The sequence below is a fragment of the Ostrinia furnacalis genome, unplaced genomic scaffold (assembly GCF_004193835.3).
Source record: "Ostrinia furnacalis isolate ACB-3 unplaced genomic scaffold, ASM419383v2 OfSCF0484, whole genome shotgun sequence".
Classification (NCBI taxonomy): domain Eukaryota; kingdom Metazoa; phylum Arthropoda; class Insecta; order Lepidoptera; family Crambidae; genus Ostrinia; species Ostrinia furnacalis.
Window position 1 is genome coordinate 58,728 of NW_021130723.1, and position 21,643 is coordinate 80,370.

General features: G+C 38.1%; 1 protein-coding gene across 1 annotated transcript; it reads right to left on the reverse strand.

The window, feature by feature from the left end:
- Positions 1–1,211: 1,211 nt before the first annotated feature.
- LOC114366015 (tubulin alpha-8 chain-like) lies at positions 1,212–5,389 on the reverse strand. Its single transcript, XM_028322775.1, has 4 exons — positions 5,266–5,389; positions 3,071–3,241; positions 1,691–1,831; positions 1,212–1,442 (listed from the first exon to the last, which is right to left on the reverse strand). Exons 1-4 carry the CDS (start codon positions 5,332–5,334, stop codon positions 1,212–1,214), a joined length of 612 nt encoding a protein of 203 aa, XP_028178576.1. The 5' UTR covers positions 5,335–5,389.
- Positions 5,390–21,643: the final 16,254 nt, after the last annotated feature.

Consider the following 21,643-nt stretch of genomic DNA (forward strand, 5'->3'; position numbering starts at 1 on the left):
TGGGCACGACGTCCCCCCGGTACAACAGGCAGCACGCCATGGTGTGTTTCTCTACACTAACGACAAATCTAGAGAAATGCTAAATGCCTCTGACTTCACGTGGATCTCACCTTGAATCCCGTAGGACACCAGTCCACGAACCGGATACCCGCGCGTCCCTTCATGGCCGCGATAGCAGCGTTGACATCCTTGGGCACGACGTCCCCCCGGTACAACAGGCAGCATGCCATGTACTTCCTGAATGATACAAAATACGAATCTAGGAAAAGGTTTAAATATCCTGACAGATCTCACCTTGAATCCCGTAGGACACCAGTCCACGAATCGGATACCCGCTCGTCCCTTCATAGCCGCAATAGCAGTGTTGACATCCTTCGGCACGACATCTCCTCGGTACAACAGGCAGCACGCCATGTATTTCCCGGATGATACAAAATACTAATCTAGGAAAAGGTTTAAATATCCTGACAGATCTCACCTTGAATCCCGTAGGACACCAGTCCACGAACCGGATACCCGCGCGTCCCTTCATGGCCGCAATAGCAGCGTTGACATCCTTGGGCACGACATCCCCCCGGTACAACAGGCAGCACGCCATGGTGTGTTTCTCTACACTAACGACAAATCTAGAGAAATGCTATATGCCTCTGATTTCACGTGGATCTCACCTTGAATCCCGTAGGACACCAGTCCACGAATCGGATACCCGCGCGTCCCTTCATGGCCGCAATAGCATCGTTGATATCCTTGGGCACGACATACCCCCGGTACAACATGCAGCAAGCCATTTACTTCCTGAATGATACAAAATACTAATCTAGGAAAAGGTTTAAATATCCTGACAGATCTCACCTTGAATCCCGTAGGACACCAGTCCACGAATAGGATACCCGCGCGTCCCTTCATGGCCGCAATAGCATCGTTGATATCCTTGGGCACGACATACCCCCGGTACAACATGCAGCAAGCCATTTACTTCCTGAATGATACAAAATACTAATCTAGGGAAAGGTTTAAATATCCTGACAGATCTCACCTTGAATCCCGTAGGACACCAGTCCAAGAATCGGATGCCCATGCATCCCTTCATAGCCGCAATAGAAGCGTTGACATCCTTGGGCACGACATACCCCCGGTATAACAGGCAGCACGCCATGGCGTGTTTCTCTACACTAACGACCAATCTAAGGAAAGGCCAAATACCTGCGACTTCACGTGGATCTCACCTTGAATCCCGTAGGACACCAGTCCACGAACCGGATACCCGCGCGTCCCTTCATGGCCGCGATAGCAGCGTTGACATCCTTGGGCACGACGTCCCCCCGGTACAACAGGCAGCAAGCCATGTACTTTCCGTCGCGAGGGTCGCACTTCACCATCTGGTTCTGAGGCTCGAACAGTTCTGCTGTGATCTCGGAGACTGACATGCCTTCGTGGTATGCCTGTGAATAAAGACATGATTTTTATGAGCTGTCAAAACGAGATTGTAGATTTGGAATGGGAGAGGAGACGCTACGACGTCACCAGAGTTCACTATTTATCCAAACTGAAGAAAAACTGATTTAAAGGCTAGATAAGTTTTTTGTTATAGAACTTGGAATTATTGGTTAAGTGTCGATGTCGAGTCGACAAACCATTGGATACTATGTTATTGGGATAGTGGAAGGTAACTTAAATGGATCAGAGTTACCTTGTCAGCTGAAACGACAGGCGCATAGGCGGCAAGAGGGAAGTGTATGCGCGGATACGGCACCAGGTTGGTCTGGAACTCCGTCAGGTCCACATTGAGCGCGCCGTCGAATCGCAGAGACGCTGTGATTGACGACACCACCTGCAAAGAACGTGACCAATAGGGTGGTCCTTATTTTTCGACTTTTGAATTCTCCCCGGGGCACTTTCTCATTCGATTATACAGGGTGTTTGGCGCATCGTGTGCCAAAATGATTTGGCGGATAGAATGGGTCATTTCCTATATTTTCAACCCCCATAACACGTTCCATGTCAGGCGGCTACTTTCATATTAAGTTTTTTAGTAATTTCACCAAAATACCCAAATCGCATCATTTAATTTCGATTTAAAAAAAAACTACTAAGCGTAGCCTCAAAGTAAACATTTTGTTTTGACGTGCATCGATATAGGGTTGCATCAAATCTAAATTTACTGGCAAATATCATCTAGTTTTTTTTTAATTCAGCTTTGAACTTTTCCGAAAAGTTGAAAATGGACTGAACATTTAAGTTTACATGGCTATAANAGATACAGGACAAGATCTGCGTTATGAGTAAAAAAAAGATTATTTAACCAAGCTGATGAAAGCATGTATTGAAAGTACCTATTATAATTTATTATTAACACAATAATTTGGTAAAGGAACCGCCACCTTGGTACAAACAAGATCACATGCTCTACTCTACAGCTAAGTTCGGTAATCCCAACTTCCCAACTAATATTATAAATGCGAAAGTAACTCTGTCTGTCTGTCTGTCTGTCTGTCTGTCTGTCTGTCTGTTACGCTTTCCCGCTTAAACCTCGCAACCGATTTTGATGAAATTTGGCATAGAGATAGTTTGAGTCCCGGGAAAGAACATAGGATAGTTTTTATCCCGGTTTTTGAAACAGGGACGCGCGCGATAAAGTTTTTCTGTGACAGACAAAATTCCACGCGGGCGAAGCCGCGGGCGGAAAGCTAGTTTACAAATAAAGTACGGCCAACGAGAAGCGATACCAAATGTAAACAAACCCAATGTCATGGTCATTTGGAAAAGTAGGGGTGGGTTGCACCACTATCTTTAACGGTAACTATGACGATAACCGGTGCTTTTTGTATGGAATTTGAATTAAAGTAAGATGGTTAAAGTTAAAGTAAGACCCAGCCTAAGGGTTTGACACTGACATATTTTAGCGGGAGAACGAGTGTGTACATCTTGTGTACGACAAATACACAAGATGGGAAGAGACAATAGATTGTCAGTTCGACAGTCGAATCGATCTTTTGTATCGCTGCTAGTTGGCCGTAGGTACTTAAGGTAAAAACATATTGACAGCTGGTTTTAGAGCGAAGCATCTTACCTGTGATATGAGTCTGTTCAGATTGGCATACGAAGGTCGCTCGATGGACAGCCGCCTCCGACAGATATCGTAGATGGCCTCGTTGTCCACCATGAAGGCACAGTCCGAGTGGCCGATGGTCGCGTGTGTCGTCAGCACCGCGTTGTACGGCTCCACCACCGCTGTTGATACCTGGGTAATCATTCCGAAGTTACAAATGGAGCATTTATTCCATAAGATATGAAGGCTGATTAGTTACTACACTCGCGAGCAAAAGTATGGAATCACTTACATGAAGTTGTTTCCACGCGATCTTGTGTACTATCGAATTTGTTAGGAACAAAAAAAGTGGCACCATTTTAAAGATTAAACTTTTATCTTTAAATTGATACCAAATTCATTTAAATCACACTAGTATTTAAAAAGATATCCCGGCTGATGTGAAGAAGTAACGAAAAAGACATGTATGAACTGTTTGATACGTCACGAGTTGCGGCCTATTTACCCCCTATAAAAGCACGCGTTTTCGGATTTTTGATTTCACACGTTGATTCATACACATCTCCGCTTCTTTTGACACTTTACCTGGGATTCTACACTTTCAGAAGCAGCACGAATCGTTGCACTATTGCAAGAAGGGCTCAGCCAGCGGGCTGTCGCACGTCAGCGCCACATAAGCCAGTCCTGGGTTTCGAAAGTTTTAAGACGCTTTCGGGAGACTGGTGGCTTTATCCCGAGACCAAGTTCTGAACAGCGCCGGCGCACATCGCAGAGGGAAGACCGTTTTTTCATGTCAATCTCTCTATGAAATCGTCATTTGACTGGAATCGACGTCCAGTAAGAGCTCAGAAATGTTCGTAGGATAGCTGTTAGCGAGTAGACACTATGTCTAAGACATAAGCAATAGAATTTAACTCCGAAAAGGCCTGCCACAGGCTCGAAACTGACGGCAGGTCACCGATAAGCACGCTTTCAATTTGCTCGTACACATCTCGATGTTAAGTCGAGCAAGCCACCCCCATAAGCCACTGTTTCAGCGAACCAGCACTGCACAAATCGCTCCTCAGGCCGCCTATAAACCCGACCTCTTCGACTGCTGCCCTGCAAACACAGTTTGCATTCATCGGAGAACAGAACTCGCCTCCATTACTCGCCTTCCCATCGAGATGTGTACGAGCAAATTGAAAGGGTGCCCTGCCGTCAGTTTCGAGCCTGTGGCAGGCCTTTTTGGAGTCAAATTCTATTGCTTATATCTTAGACGAACTGTCCACTCGCTAACAGCTATCTTACGAACATTTCTGAGCTCTTGATGGACATCGATTCCAGTCAAATGACGATTTCATAGAGAGGTTGACATGAAAAAACGGTCTTCCCTCTGCGATGTGCGCCGGCGCTGTTCAGAACTTGGTCTCGGGATAAAGCCACCAGTCTCCCGAAAGCGTCTTAAAACTTTCGAAACCCAGGACTGGCTTATGTGGCGCTGACGTGCGACAGCCCGCTGGCTGAGCCCTTCTTGCAATAGTGCAACGATTTGTGCTGCTTCTGAAGGTGTAGAATCCCAGGTAAAGTGTCAAAAGAAGCGGAGATGTGTATGAATCAACGTGTGAAAGCAAAAATCCGAAAACGCGTGCTTTTATAGGGGGTAAATAGGCCGCAACTCGCGACGTATCAAACAGTTCATACATGTCTTTTTCGTTACTTCTTCACATCAGCCGGGATATCTTTTTAAATACTGGTGTGATTTAAATGAATTTGGTATCAATTTAAAGATAAAAGTTTAATCTTTAAAATGGTGCCACTTTTTTTGTTACTAACAAATTCGTTAGTACACAAGTTCGCGTGGAAACAACTTCATGTAAGTGATTCCATAGTTTTGCTCGCGAGTGTATATTACAGGAACTTGTTGCTACAGGAATGTGGAAAAATTTCACTTTGGAAAAAACATGAGTGAAGAGATGACATGGGCATGTAGGGAAGCAGATGAAAGTGCGCATATTACACAGATTTGGTATCGGTCGATTCTTCATACAAATTAAAATCGGCCCCAACTATCGGCCAACTAAAAGTTCGTGGTCTGCGCCTAGGCTAAATGGAAGCTAGAATGCCTTATGTTATTAGGTTTACTTTGTGTAAGGAAATAAATCTAGTGGTTCCTAAATTATAGTAAGCAACAAATTATAATATATTGGCGGTAATTTAAAATAAGGGATACTTACTTGTGGTGCCGGGTAAATAGCGAACTCCAATTTACTCTTCTTGCCGAACTCGTCAGATAGCTTCTCCATGAGCAGCGACGTGAAGCCAGAGCCGGTGCCGCCGCCGAACGAGTGGAACACGAAGAAACCCTGAAGATACGCGTAAAATACAGTAAAAAGAAATATTTTTGTATGAGCTGAGGTGGTATTAAAAAGTGGGCATAAGATTTAATTGCATAAATTCGCAAGCCAATCAAAGATTTTTAGGCAGGGTGAAACAAGGTAGGTCTATAACTATTTTGAAAACTTGGCCAAGGACGTAAAAAACAAGATGGGACAATAATGTTCTTGCTATCAACGCGGATAGTGGTGTGGTTAACCACATGATTATGCTAGGAACCTACCTATTCAGTCTGTTGCGAAACCAATTAGGTTTAGTTTTAGATAAAATAAAACAAAAGTGCCGTTTAAAAATTATCACAGTTCCGTCAAAGTGTTCTCTCAGTTCAGTATCAGTGCTACAGTGTTGCGTCAGTGATTTAATTCATACATGTCGGTACTCAGTTCACGGAGCTTCAGTGAAAACGTGTTCGCCATCAAGTATCGAGATTATGCCGTTCAGTACTACCACGGTAATACTATCATACAGTATTGTAACTTCATATAAACGGACGAAACGCGAGCTTTCCTTCGAAATTCAAATCTCGGTATGCGCTCGACATGCAAAAGTCGGGGATGTCGCGACGCGATTATGTGCCACAGTAATAAACGGAGGACGTGTTGTTTTTTCAATAGTGTGGTTTTTTTTATAAAAATAATTACAAGTTACCTATATATACAATACAGGGTGTTAGGTAAATGGGTTTATAAGTCCACTCTAGCCCATGTTAACATTTATGCATGTATAGCCTGACCAGGAACATAAAAACCCTGGCATAGAGGCGCTTCAATTGCATTTGATAGTGCAACACTGAGTACAGTCGTACATGTGTTAAATTAATAGGCTAAATTTATGTATAAGGATTCAGGATTACGGGCTAATTTGATATTTTCATAAATTAACGAAAAATATTATTAAAGGTAACCTGGTTTAAATAAATTAAATGANAACCCTTAATTGGTCGCGTGGGGTGTCATGCACCCCAGAGCAGGTTTCCAGGCACACAACTTTTTTAAATTTGAATTTAGCTTGCTGGCCTTCTAGGTAGCTTCGTAAATACGTAAAATGTACACGATTCAGTTGCAAACGGCGCTCTGTTGTGGACGGTTGGACTTGGAGAGCGTGTTTGGGGTGCACGACACCCCAGGTGACTGTTTGTGTGGTCTAAATTTCGAGGTAGTGGATGATGTTAATTTCATTATTTCTGTTTTAAAAACATTGTAATTTGACAAGTAATAACTGTTAAGTGTTCAGTTATAATACTTCGAAATTTTGAGGTTATGTTACCATTAAAATGCCACTTGGACTAAATGATCAGGAAATTATACAGATGTTAGAAGAAGAAGAAGAAGAGGCTATCGATAGTGCATCTGAAGATGAGCAAGATCATGACATAATAGTGAGTGATCATCACAGTGAATCGGAGCAAAGCGAAAATGAATCGAATGATCAGTAGAGTAGTGAAGACGAGGTCCCTTTGCAAAATGTAGCCAGCTCCTCTCAAAGTCATGATCAATCATTTTACCTCGGGAAAAATAGACTTGCAAAGTGGTTCAAACATCCACCACAGGACAGGAAAACAAAGACTGAATGTTCGAAATGCCAAAAACATGTGTGCAATGACCATATGAATATAGTCTGTCAAAATTGTGATGATAAAAACTAGGATTCGAAAATAAATATTTTTCATATTAAAAAAAAGGTTGATTTTGTTAAAAATACGTTTAAAAGTTGATTGATATGTAAGTTCAAATGTCCTTATTAATAAAAGTCTGATTTTGCATGTATTTCGTATTTTATTTAATTTCCTAATTCTGGGGTGCCAAACACCCCACGCGACCGCTTATGCAACTTTTTAGGCGCGCCCAATTGAGGGTTAAATCCGTTGACATCTGCTGCATCTGCCATCTTTTTGGCTAGAAGATTCTTCTATCTTGCAGCTTAGACCTTTAGCTACAGACCTTAGACAGTATTTTTGTGAAAATTCTTACGCATGGTGGAGAAATTAACAGGATAGCTTATTCAAGGAACATTTTAATTTGTCCATTGTATGCCATGTTCCCTTGTTATAAGGGAATTGCGTATTCGGCCACGAAAGTAAGACTGTTAAAATAAATTAAATTTCTTGAAATCTCTCTTTTGCGCAAAGCCACATCATTTATATTTACTGTGGTTATAAAGGTGTACCAAGGGTACATGCTACACCTTTTTATTCGATTGTAAGAGTACTGGTTTACTCACAAATCCGTTTTATCTGATTTTCGAAATCATTTAATTACACTGGTGTTTATCATTCAAATCAATGACTAATGCTTGAACTAATTTGGACATATCAAGGTCTATCATTGGTATTTTTTTCAAACTTCTGCGTTGAGCCATTTACGAGATCTGGGACATCACAAAACATTACCCCAGCAAAATTCTGAATAACTTGAGAACCGGAACACGAACAAATTTTGCTATTCGTGGACAAATTACTACGCAACAAAAGCTATCTATCCATGTATTTGGTTCCGGGATATAACGACTTTCAAAAAAAAATTTTGCTGGGGTAATGTTTCAAACATTACCCCAGCAAAATCTGTTTTTTCCTAATAACTTTAAAACTATAATTTGAACGAATTTTGCTATTAGTGGACAAATTTCTGCTCACGATGGACTAATTATCTGCTATACTCTCGACTCTCTAAAGCACAACATTTATAAAAATTTTGCTGCGGTAATGCACTCCTGTATAAATAGGTAACTTGTAATTATTTTTATAATAATCAAGCATTTTGTATGCCTCAGTCGAGGCGCATACATTTTACGGTCGCAAATTTATAAGATTTGTTGCTAAATCTTAACACAAATATTTTTTTAATTAAATCTACTAATACAAGACATCATGCATTTTTATCCTATTTCATTCACAAAGTATTTTTTTTGTCAAAACAAAATAAAAAATGACAGTCACAAAATACATTCACAAAACTAGAAGAAATTCTATGTAGGCAGATGTAATGAAAATAGGGTCTGCAGGTGGGCAGCCCTATCGCATGTTGTCATACGGTGACGGACCGCGCGGCTGTTGACATTTATTTCAAAAATATGGTCGAGTTAGAATACTGTATAGGGGCACTTCTTCGAAATCGCATTCTTCGGCTGATTCATATGGACAAATTTCAAATTCAATTGTAGGTTTGTAACATAGACTCATATGAAAATAGGTACACCCAATAACATATATTTGGATAAGGGACTCGTTTTTGTAAAGTAGTTTTCAAGATATCGACGTTCAAATATTTTGTGCCCATATGAATCAGAATTTGTTACATATTAATCAAAAATAGAAATAAAATTTATAATCTTTATGTACAATTGGCTCTAAATTAAGAAAATAATCATATTATAACAAAAACAATCATCTGTTGTAACGAGAAAATGCAACGATTCCACAATAATTCGTGAAAAAAACTTTTTTTTNATCCTTTATATAATCATCAACTTTATAGTAGCCCTTTTTGCAATTAGGTTGTTCTTCTACTCGTATTTCATAATATAAATAAAGTAAATATTCTTATTTAATCATAAACTTTACAACGCTACTGCGTAAAAGCAAACAAAGTTTGCAAACATACACCCACATGTAGGTATTTTGGAGTAAAATGCTCTACGGGTTTAAGTTTAGAGGGTGGCAAGTACACTGTACAGCAAGTGGGGCACTAAGGCGGGGGAGGCCCCCTCGCGGACAATGGCGATCGATGCCCACTGCTGGGCGGGTGAGCCATTAGGGCTGGCAAAAGAAAGTAAATAGTTAACGGTATAAATTATTTTTATTGATTTACTGAAGTTTTAATATTATCTTATGTCTTTGGAATAAATTCAGTATTTTGATTGCATTTTATTAATTATGTCAATACTTATAAATATAATTATATTGTTTTACGTATGATATGTATTATTATATCATTTTTATATAACACTAAATAGACGGTATGGTACCATACCCGTAAACTTCTCAATCTTCTCATATATTTTTTTCGAATCCAAAAAATGGGGTTCTCAATTCGGTTGTATGTTTTTAAATAGTATCATAGAAATTGTAGAGTTCGGCGGTACTTAATTATTTATGATGATGCTACAATTTAAAATCTGTCATTCGTTCTTATTTAAACTTTAGTTTAAGGGCTAATATAGGTACATAGTTTTAGCAATTCATCTTTTGAAGTAGCTCAAAAACAGTTTTTGCCAGCCCTAAAGCAACCCTCACGCGCCGGTGCAGTAAGTTAATTTGCATTCATGTTCGGCTCTCGTTAGGGTATTTATGTGCGACTTCGATTGTATGATGGATTGTTCCTGACATTTTTATAACTACTGGTATTGGTAATAATGTACCTTTCGAGAAACCTTTAACGGTTAGTATCAGTCTCTTTCTTTTTTTATTTATTTATCAACTAGGATTCCGCTTGGACTTCAAACGTATAGAAAGATTGAGTTTGGTTGTGAGTTTTATATTTTATTTCCTTTATTTGTAGCCCTTTCGGTTAATTGTAGTCTTATAAAATAGGCATAATAGGTAGACATTTCTCTATGATATTGCATATCTATGTTTCTATTTCTATTAAATATTTTTTAGAATTAATCATGTAATGTAGTATGGGATTGGTTTCCGCATCCAGTTATTTTTGTAGCTCTTTGCAGCCAGATATTTTGCCATAATGTAAACTATACGTTAATTAGAGTTTTAAATCAATCTTTACGCTCAAGTTGATTAATAGGTAGGTACCCCATGGTAAGTCACGTAAGCTTGTCACTCCACCGAATTGTTAATTTTAACCAATGCGCGTCCGCGGCGAATCGATTGTCCCGGTCTTTCGGTTGTTTGAGGACACCGCGTGACAATGTCACGCAATTAAATATTCAAATTAATGTAAATACAATATTGCTGAACTATTTTTGACTTTGTACAGTTAGCTTTACGGACGAAAAAAGGAGCTTTTGATCAGATTTTGCATGACAATGCATTGTTTATGCTCGCGTGCATTGTGTTTGATTGTGAATTGCATGTTCAGAAGAAAAGATTTGATTTGTGACGTCATAAATGTAGGCACTTGAATTTGAAGTTGTTTATTTTACTTATTATTCAGATGTTATTTTATTTCTATTCTGAATTTTTGATATGGTCACTTGAGTATGCAGTGATTTTGTGAGTATCCATAAATGTTTTATAGCATAATAGTTAATAGAGGAATTCATAGTTAGTCACTTTGCAGCACTTTTTATTCCAAAGCAAACTGAAGATGCAACTATGCTAGAAACTGTGTAGTGTAAGATACAAAAATCATTCAAAAAATCCTCCCAATCGCATTTTTAACCCAAAAATTGCAATTGTACTACAAAAAGAACTGTGACAAATAACTGTCACCAAATACTTTAGGGTAGATCGGCTCTACGATATCGAGGATATGTGATATTTATCGGTACTTCAGTCACTAATGTGTTCAGATACCATCATAAGGGGTTCCCTAGCTTTGTATTACTATATTTTTGGGATCGTATTTAATATGGACCCCTGATGCTTTATTGGCACTCATTTGACATTCAAGATGCTGTAATTATTGTTAATTCGCTTTATCGTCGTTTTATGTAGAGTACCTAAGTGGGTTTATTTAATTCTGAATAGATTAAGATTTTTTAAACAACATAATACCTACTTGCAAAACAAAGGACACATAACTAAACTTGAAAAATATTTGTCTCAAGAAAAAATTAACCTGTGACCTGCGTAACGTATTATATCTATTTAAAATAGTATGCAATACCTAAGTAAGATACAACATTGAAATAAATAAAAGTATTTGTACATTTATTTTGTAACTAGCTTTCCGCCCGCGGCTTCGCCCGCGTGGAATTTTGTCTGTCACAGAAAAACTTTATCGCGCGCGTCCCTGTTTCAAAAACCGGGATAAAAACTATCCTATGTTCTTTCCCGGGACTCAAACTATCTCTATGCCAAATTTCATCAAAATCGGTTGCGAAGTTTAAGCGGGAAAGCGTAACAGACAGACAGACAGACAGACAGACAGACAGACAGACAGACAGACAGACAGACAGACAGAGTTACTTTCGCATTTATAATATTAGTTGGGATAGTTGGGATGAAAAATCTTTTTATATTTAGGCTCTGGTGGCTTGTTTTAGTATGTTACTGGATTTTTTTTTCACAAAAAAGTTCCAAATTATCCAGCCCAATGACAATCCCAGCAACAAAGCCAGTAGGTGTGGGCAAAATAAAAAATCCAATATGACGTCACGGAGGCGGAATAATGACCGCTTTTTACCGGTTTAATCCGGATCAGATAACTAGGGAACCCTAATGCGATGCCCGTTTGATATTCATGATCATTCCCTGCGGATTGCAAGGATTTCCGAGATGAAAATGGGGTCTTGTTATTAGATGATTAATTATTATTATTTCAAAGAAAGTTGTGATGATTATTTTTAATGGAATTTAAAAAAAATGCGCTTCAAGTTAAAAAGCTCTACCTACTTAACTATTTTTGATAAAATTAATTCCAGTTTGATATAAAACATTCTTACTTTTTCCAAGTTAATATCATGATAGTAAATGAGCAATATGAGCATAATCCGTACTAGGTTTACTATATTCTCAATAGTCATAGAAAAAATACACTACCCATAGGAAAGACACAAAAACGTTTGTTGGCGACGGTGAAAGTTACGCTCAAATTAGAAAGTATTCCAACTTCTTCGTCAAAGTAATTCGAATTTGTGACTATTATGTAATTTGTGACTTCTTTGTAGAAAGTACCTAAAATTATTAACCATCATCTTATCTAAGTCTGTCGCCATAACGGCAATGTTAACAGCATTGTTGTGTTCCGGCAGTAAGAGGTACGACAGCCAGTTCCTCGGTGGTTGAGGATTCCGGGTGAAGCTCGCTTCCACCTTCGGCCTGATCGTCACCTACCATCAGGTGAGATACAGGCCAAGAGCTTCCTCGTTGTGGATAAAATAAAACCATCATAGAACAGAATTTCAATCACCAACTACCGCAGGAGTCCAAAAAAATCCTAGCTAAACGTTCTGACCGATTGTGCCGGTGTCAAACCGTTTACCCTTATCGCCGCCATCTGTCGCTGCACAGTGCGCGGTGCATCGAACAATGCACTCCATTCATGCGGCGAAATTTTTTTATCAAAAAATTGATTTTTACCCAAAAAATGTGGCGGGAATCTGGGTCGAGCGCGAGGGGTAAAAAATAGAAAGCAATTACAGCGAAGCGTATGAAGTAATTAATAAGATTTCCAGAAACATTTTTTGCTCTACTAGCTCTTTCTGGTTGCCATTATTCGATCACTGATATTGCTTGTGAAATTGTATTTTGTTATAAACAACTTGAAAAATCGAACTGCCTAAGGTGGGAATTGAACCCACGATTGTATTTTGTTGTCGAATAAAATTGAATAATCTTGTTACGTCCTTTTTAAGGTAGATGCATTCTTTGATTTGGGAAGATCATAATCGTGTGGGTGAAATAGGTAGATACTTACTAGGTAGTAATAATAATATAATCAGACAGAAAAGTCCTGGTAATAACCAAGCCATTTTCTATCGTGTCCCGCGTCAACATCAGCTAAGATTTATTTCCTCCCTTTGTGCCGGCACCTGGCGTGCGCGCGCGCCCGAGGGATGTATACACGACGGTACAATAAGCTAAACATAATGGCATCTTTACAGTAGCAATAAGAGCTATTTTTCAATCGACATGTATAGTCAGATGTGCGGTCCACTGTACATAACTGCCCCGGGAGCTAAGATTTAATTACGCCCTTTGTGGCGGTCTCTGTTGCTACTGTTGGTTTTATTTCTATTTAAACTGCCAATATTTTTGGTTGAATTCACCACTGTGCAGATTATTGTGACTCGTGTAAATTTTTTTGGTTATTATTGCTTTAATTCGTGTTGTTATCCACTTTTTTACTACGTGCACCCGTGAGTATTAATAACTGAGTACTTACCTATGTAAATATAATACCTTTTTACCAATTTATCCAGCCCCAAACTAAGCGCACATTTTCATATTTTTTATGGTATTACCTATGTATACCTACTTAAGCCGGTGTCATTTCCCATTAACAGGATACAAATACGCATTTGCGGTTTGTGTTGAAGTCCACCAGGCCGTCAACGATCAACGATTTCTAGTGCCCACCACTCCAAAGGTAAGAAAGACTCAAATAATTAGTAGTTAATTTATTTTATTTTATTACTTTATTCGCCATTCTAGACAAATCTGAAAAACTGCTGGTTTCAGTAGTCTTCAAACCACTGGAACTCAGTAGGTCTGCATTTTCCTGTTGTCAGTCCACAAAATATCTTTTCGATATTTTGTATATTTATTATCATCATCATCATCATCATCATTTAAGCCATAGGACGTCCACTACTGAACATAGGCCTCCCCCAATGATTTCCACAATGACCAGTTGGTAGCGGTTTGCATTCAGCGACTTCCTGCTGCTAATTTTCCAATGAAGTACGATCCAATAACCAATACGACAGGCGTGTAATTGCAAATGCATTCGCCACGCGCATGCGTGGGTGTGACAACTTATTTGTTATTGCGCCTCTCATTTGACGCTTGTTGGGATTCTGTTATGGATTCGACGCGGTTGGCAGACTAATTATAAGAATTTATAAATCATATTTTAAATTGTATTTATGTTTGTGAAAACACTGGCGGAAAGTAGGTACGCCTTGATTCTTATACTTTTTATTCAATTCGGATTATAGGTACTACCTACTAGCTATTTCTTTAATCCTAAGATTAGTTAGACGTAGAGTATACCTATATGCTTCAAACGTCTGTTTTTTCTCACTACTCTTTATAAAAAATGTAGAGTCATCATTTAGGAGGTCGGATTTAACCCTTTTCTAACGATGATCATCTGTTCTACTTTAATAAAATATTAGTTTATTATGGTATCAAACCGCCCATGTGTCCACTCATTCAAATTGGTGCCATATCGGTCTATTAGACGGCACTTTAGCGCGAATCGGTGCCGCTCGGCCGGCACGCGGCCCGCACGCTTCAGCACTTCGTGGCACGCGTTGCGTGTTATCATTGGACATATTATACGCTTATTAACACCTTTGCTGCGGCAGTAACTTTCTAATACTTTCCATTCCTTCGGTACAAGGTCAGTAAACCTGGTATTAAAACTTACATTGTGGCGGCACAAGGCTTAAAGACCTTGTAATATTTAAGATATATTAATTTTATTTTTGGCTTCATGTTAATAGATATTGTGTTTTTTTTCTTTGAATATTAATAATAATGCNCGAACACCCACGCCTGATTCCCATAAACTAGCAGTTGCATTTGAGTGGTCGAGCAGTATAAAAGAGGGATCAGTCGCTTTGAGGAGCATTTTTCAGAGGTTTGAAATCACTCAGAATTTTTGGTCACTGGTCATTTCTCAAACCGGTGTGCGACATTAATAATGTTCATGAAGTATTTATTGAGATTACTGCTGGTTTAATTCTGATATCTGCCATTACGTTTGGTAGAAATCGTTGTAATTTATAATATTTTCGAGTAATTTGATGAAATGTGATTTTTCCTCAATTCCGTGGATCTCAATTCCGCGGAATATGGGGCATCGAATTGAGAAAACACGTACACCGAATCGATATTAAATGAAAATAGATACTTTTATTGTGCTATAAATTGTTTGTGTAACTTAAAATAATAATGAAATCAATAGAGCATAATAATAGGGTGAACTACCAATCATTGGACCGTACCAGTCATTGGACAGAAAACAATAAAACTAATTTTTTGAGGTTTCATTAAAAAAAATACACTGCTATTGCTATCTTATTAAAATAATTCTTCCAGGTTCTTCCCTTGACCTGGGGCCTGCTCACTGGTCCGTGGTTTCCACTCGACAACTTTTCAGTTCCAACAGACATTATCTGTACGAGCTATGTGCCCCGCCCACTGCTACTTGATTTATGCAATTTTACGGGCTATGCCGGTCACTTTGGTTCTTTTGCCGATATTCACATTTCTGATTCTTATCAGGCTCATAGTAAGCGACCAAGTTTCACATCCATACACCATCACTGGCAACACACACTGGTAGAAGACTTTTGTCTTAAGACGCTGCGGTATTTCAGACGTAATAGCGAAGCTTCCCGATCGATGCTTAGCTGAGTTGAATTCAGCGATAGACCTCTTTCTCAAAGTTGGACCTAACTATCTGGATTCTTGTCCCAGGTATATACAATTGTCAACAATTTCGAGTGTAGTCTCCAACCTTCAGCGGAGTGGGTACAACACGGACATTTGACATGATTTTTGTCTTGTCCATGTTCTTTTTGTGACCCACTTGTTGAAAGGCTCTACGGAGGCCATGACTCCGATATCATCCCCGATATCGCGACTCCTTGGTCTTCTGTATAATCTGCCGTAGCGTACTTGTGTGTGTACCATAATACTAAAGCCTTTTCGGAAACAAGCTTGTTCGGAAGACTGGAAGTCGTCGAGTCTGCGAGCGAGATGATTCATAAGGACTCTCGAAAACAGCTTGTAAACACGCCTCATAAGTGAGATGCCTATAATGCTATCACCACACTTCTGTGCTATGCCGGAGGCGTTTTTTCTTCGAGAATGACGGAATTGAACTGCTTCTGTAGAGCCTTTAGTACCGGCGAAGCTCAGCTATAATGCCGTAACACCTGGTGCCTTGTTGTATTTCAGCTTTTTGAGTGCCATTTTAATCGTGTACAAACTGACGTCCGATATAATATCTTCGGTATAGTGTCAGGTCAATCTAGCTCTTGGGTTTTGCAATATTTGTTTAATGATTAAAGTTAAGAATGAATGAACAAAAAGACCCTGTGTTATGTATTTATTTGTTTTATATAAATAAAATTAAAATAATATATAACAATTTAGAATTTATTATAGTTCCTTATTAAAAAATTAAACATATTGATTAGGATTTTTGTTATATTCCATTGGTATTTCAGACACATAAACCTAAGATGAACCATCTAACTAATAGACCAGCAATCAGATATCAAAACGTTTTAAGTATTTATTATATTATTTATTGAAATACATTAGGCATTTCTTCATAATGTCATCAATTCTAAGTTTGCGGAGCGATTTTTATATTTGGAGATTCATTTCTCAATTCCGTGATTCATATTCTCAATTCGGTGCTCTCTCAATTCGATGCTTAACATTTCTCATAAACCACTTCACAATATTTAGTGACAATGCTATTTTTACATTCAGAATGGAGTAACATTTATTTTTTTGTATTGAAACTACTTAAAAAACTAAATATAAATTTTAGCACCGAATTGAGAAAAAATACACCGTACAGTAGAAATGCCCTAATATAGCGATAGGTGTAATAAGTTGTACAAACCTGGTCAAGGCTGATAGATAGATGTATGAAATCTTTAGAGTAGGCGCACACCGTTGATTTTTAGTTGGCCGATAGTTGTGCCCGATTTTAAATTGTATGAAGAATCGGCCAAATCGAATCGGCGTAGTGTGCGCACTCCCATACATGCCCATACTGATCAACTGGCCGACTAAACTATCGGCCGACGAAAAATCAACGGTGTGCGCCTACTCTTAATGTGTGTGATGGTTACGACAAAACTATGAAAAGTTCCCACCGCTTCAACTCCTGTGTAGCCAGGATCTACAGCTTGACCGCCAATAAAAACCCAACCAGTGAAGGTCAAGTTTGTCCCGGGGGAAAGTTAAACTGTCATTGGACCCGCAACTAAATCTACTTGTAGCTTGTGGATCTGTTGTTGCTAACGGCTAACTTTTATTAGCTCAATACAAGGAGCTCAATACATTTTGACCCAAAGTCATAAATACAAAGAAGCGACCGGATTCTCTTTAGACCGTTACGAAGTACGAAGTTAATTTCATAAAATAAAATGTACCTATTATTATATTTAACGGAAGTAATTTCCTTCACAATCGTAACAAATGGCGCATATCGAAAGCGCTGATTTGTTTTATAATTACAATAATTACGATTTCAACTTGATAACGGTGGCAGGTGGTGCTAATGTTACGAGTATTTATTTCCTTTAAATGAAATCAGGTCTCATTTTTATTCAGCAATCCGTATATAATTTTAACTTTTGAAGTTAAAACCATGTCAGTAAGCCCAGTATGAAGATAAAAAATCTACCGCACCCAAAGATCTTATTTGAGTTATTTCTTGCTTTGTCATAGTACTTTGTACTTATTAGACAGACTTTTTAGAATCATTTGCCTAAGGAAATATTTTTTCTTTCTTTATTTCAAAGGTTAGAATTCAATAACTTTTTTTTCTTTTAAATACTATAAGAAATATCTTTTTTTCGGGCTACTTAATACCTACCAGCAGAATTTAAGAACATCGCCCCATAGAGTAGCTAACACCATAATCACTCACCCGCCGTCCATCCCAAACAACAGCACACAAAGTACATGACACCCAAATCATTGGCAAACAGGCGTCCACAACAAAATAGGCCGTAACGAATTTTCAAAGCAAACATTAGTTTACGAAACCCGACCCAAAATGCAAGCGCCCCTGGTTTTCACCATCTAACAATCCAAATTCAGTTCTATNTTAAAAATATAGAGTCATCATTTAGGAGGTCGGGTTTAACCCTTTTCTAACGATGATCATCTGTTATACTTTAACAAAATATTAGTATATTATGGTATCAAACCGCCCATGTGTCCACTCATTCAAATTGGTGCCATATCGGTCTATTAGACGGCACTTTAGCGCGAATCGGTGCCGCTCGGCCGGCACGCGGCTCGCACGCTTCCGCACTTCGTGGCACGCGTTGCGTGTTATCATTGGACATTATTATACGCTTATTAAGGCAAGCAAATAAATTATTTACATAATGTGGCAAAAACCAAATACATAGTTTTGACGAAATTGATTAAGACAGCCTTTGTTATTTTTTGCTATTTTTATTACACACACCCAATAGCCAGTTCCTCCGTGGTTGAGGATTCCGGGTGAAGCTCGCTTGCACCTTCGGCCTGATCGTCACTTACCATCAGCTGAGATACAGGCAAGAGCTTCCTCGTTGTGGAAAAAAATCAAAAGATGCATGTCTACTAATTGAATTATTTGAGTAGGTTATTAAAAAAACTTCTGATTAACTTTTATCAGGTGAGGTGCAGGCTTTTTTATTGTGGGAAAAAAAACAGAATTAGCCAATTAAAAATTAAACAGAAATTCAAAACACATTTTTGATTGGAAAAATCTATTGAATAATAAACCATGTGAACACATTGTGAACATTAATATTTAGACTTGTCTGTGAATTGAGAACCTCCTCCTTTTGTTGAAGTCGGTTAAAAATACATTGGATAACCTTAAGTACCCCTTTAAATAATTCATTGTTACATTTTTAACCCGTGAGAATTTTTGCGACACGATTAGTTATCTATTTTACTTGCAAATCCATGCCTAAAATGGCACTTAGCCATTTTTTGTGTCATAAGTGACACGGTTTCGTTGAAGTGGGATAATGTCAACAATATCAACAATTACACTGTATTTAGAGCACCGCGCTGTTTAGGGTTAATTCGCTACGGCGTGTGAACTAGCGATTTTTGATAGGGATTATTATTGTAATAACACTTTTTATGATTTTCAAGTGGTCATGAGGTTATGATACTGAAGTTTTTGGTTCATAATCATCCCGTGGGAACTCTCCTAAAATAATAAATACAAAAAAAGAGCATTTCATTATTCTTTATTCATTAGTATTGCATAAATTAATTTATGTTTATTTAGGTATTTATAAAATTATCATTTGATATGTTAATCACTTTTCAATAAAACATTATTCAACTTTAATAGAAATGGAACGCGAAAGGTGAAAGTTTCAAATATTATTAAATCTTATAAAACATTATTCAGTCATTTCAAATTACTCAGTTGAAGTAGCGAACATTTTTCCAAAGAGGAGAGCCCTGCTCCATATTTATTAGTAAAATGGGACCTGAAAAACTCTTTCTCGTAATATGCCTCTTGTAAAAGTACAAATTACCGGATAAACTAAGCCTAACCCCATCATACTTACACCATAACAAGCAAATGATACGTCTCGCCACGCGCGCGCCACGCGGCGCGAGTGTGCCGCCACTTACCTACCTATGATGCGTTTGCGCAACTGCCACCGACACCGCCAACTATGGAGATTGTCATCTGTTTGCAAGGAATTTGTTTTACAAGAGGTGTTCATGGCACGTGCTGATGATTAAACGGTTTTAAGGGCTCACAGCTTGATATTTTTGATGCAATTTACCTAATAATTTAGTAGTAGGGTCTGTCGTAATTAACATTAGCAGATATCTTTTGCTGAAATGGAAAAACAGCTTTGCAAGCGAATGACAAATTAATAATAAATCCAGAATTTTGTAAAGTGCGGCAAGCTACTTTTAGAGTAGGCGCACACCGTTGATTTTTCGTCGCCCGATAGTTTAGTCGGGCAGTTGATCAGTATGGGCATGTATGAGAGTGCGCACACTACGCCGATTCGATTTAGCCGATTCTTCATACAATTTAAAATCGGGCATAACTATCGGCCAACTAAAAATCAACGGTGTGCGCCTACTTTTAATAACAAATATTGTGACAAAAACACAGAAAATTACCGTAAAGTACTCATTTGATCCAATGATAAATGAAATTCTGTTGCGGACAAGTTGGCATAATAACATACCGAGTACGAACTTTTTTCGAAATAATAATGGTAAAGTATGGTATTAAAATTTGTTATTTTAATTTAGTGCAGATGCCTCTCAACATCAATGACGTCACTGTTATTATCTTGCCAACAAACACAAAGCTGGAGTTGGTTTTCAATCAACCTCAAGAGGTATGCCCCAACTCTACCAAATGTTAACTGTTTCTAACCACCCCACTAAACATTATAAAAGCTGTCAAACAAAAACTAAACTTCTTTACAGCATAATACAGTCCTAATTCATCTTATCAAGATAGTAATGTATCGTAAAATTACGATTCATAGATGAATTTTATGACAATGGATTTAGGGCTTATTTTTCTGAAAGTTTAGTTTGGAAGGCGAGCTTTGCGAGTTGTTTTGGAAGGAAACAACAATAGGACAAGTAGGTATGCAACAGAGCATGTGATACCGTGTTATTTATAAAAATGTTACTCCATGCTAGGAAAAAAATAAATAATTTTGTAACTACGAGTAAGTACTTTAGGTACACGGTTACTCGGATCAAAGTAAATGGATCATCATCAATTTACTTTGATCCGAGTAACCGTCATCAGTCATACGACTCATCAGTCGTACCCATTGTCATTTGGAGGTTTAGGTATAGCACTGTATGTTATTAGCTGAAAATACTTATTCATAATCGTGTGTAATCCAACCAATTAAACCACCTCTACTTCTGACAGGTACAAAAGAATTATTTGCTTATGTCAGACAACTTACATCACATCCCTCGTCTGTACCAACCTCAACCATTTTGACTAGGTCTAAGCTGTCCTTTGAAATAGAGCTAAATATCAGAGATCCATAGCCCTTAGCGCTTTGGTTCAGTGCAAAAATATTGGCGTTCAAAAACAGACTCTAACAATACAAATTAAGGTATTATTTTCCTGGTCTATTTAAATATGTTAAGCAAATAATGTCAGATGTAGAGCCAATTTGTGGTTCCATCGATTCATCTTTTGGTATTAAATGAGGAATGACAGAATCGATTTTATTAGCCTAAATAGGGGTCGAAATTTGGATGGATGAGTCCACTGAATTTTAATTTTTGGCATTGAATATTTACATAGGATCAAGAGTCATTTAAGTTCTGACAAAGTTGGTGTAAGTATTCCAAAAACTTTGAAAGTCATTGGACAATATTTTCAAGGAAACCCTCAAAAATTTTTCACTTGGATTCTTAAAAATGTAGGTAGGTAGTACTATATTACTTTACAAAAAATATCAATAATAGTTACCTTTCTTAGCATAGTAATTAATCGCTTAAGCGTCTCTCATAAATTCGTAGCGAAAGGAAATTTGCATTTGGTAAATACTTCTAATAAATTCAAAATTAATGCAGAATGACTTCATTAAAATCACAACAACCAAATAAATGAAACTCCAATAAAAAGTCTCCCTCTCTTTAAAAAGGTAAAACAAATA

Coding starts and splice junctions, on each gene's coding strand:
- LOC114366015 (XM_028322775.1), bottom strand. CDS start 5,334: ATGGAGAAGCTATCTGACGAGTTCGGCAAGAAGAGTAAATTGGAGTTC. Junction 3,242..5,265: donor CTATTTACCCGGCACCACAA/GTAAGTATCCCT, acceptor ATGATTACCCAG/GTATCAACAGCGGTGGTGGA. Junction 1,443..1,690: donor CTGTCGTTTCAGCTGACAAG/GTAACTCTGATC, acceptor CTTTATTCACAG/GCATACCACGAAGGCATGTC.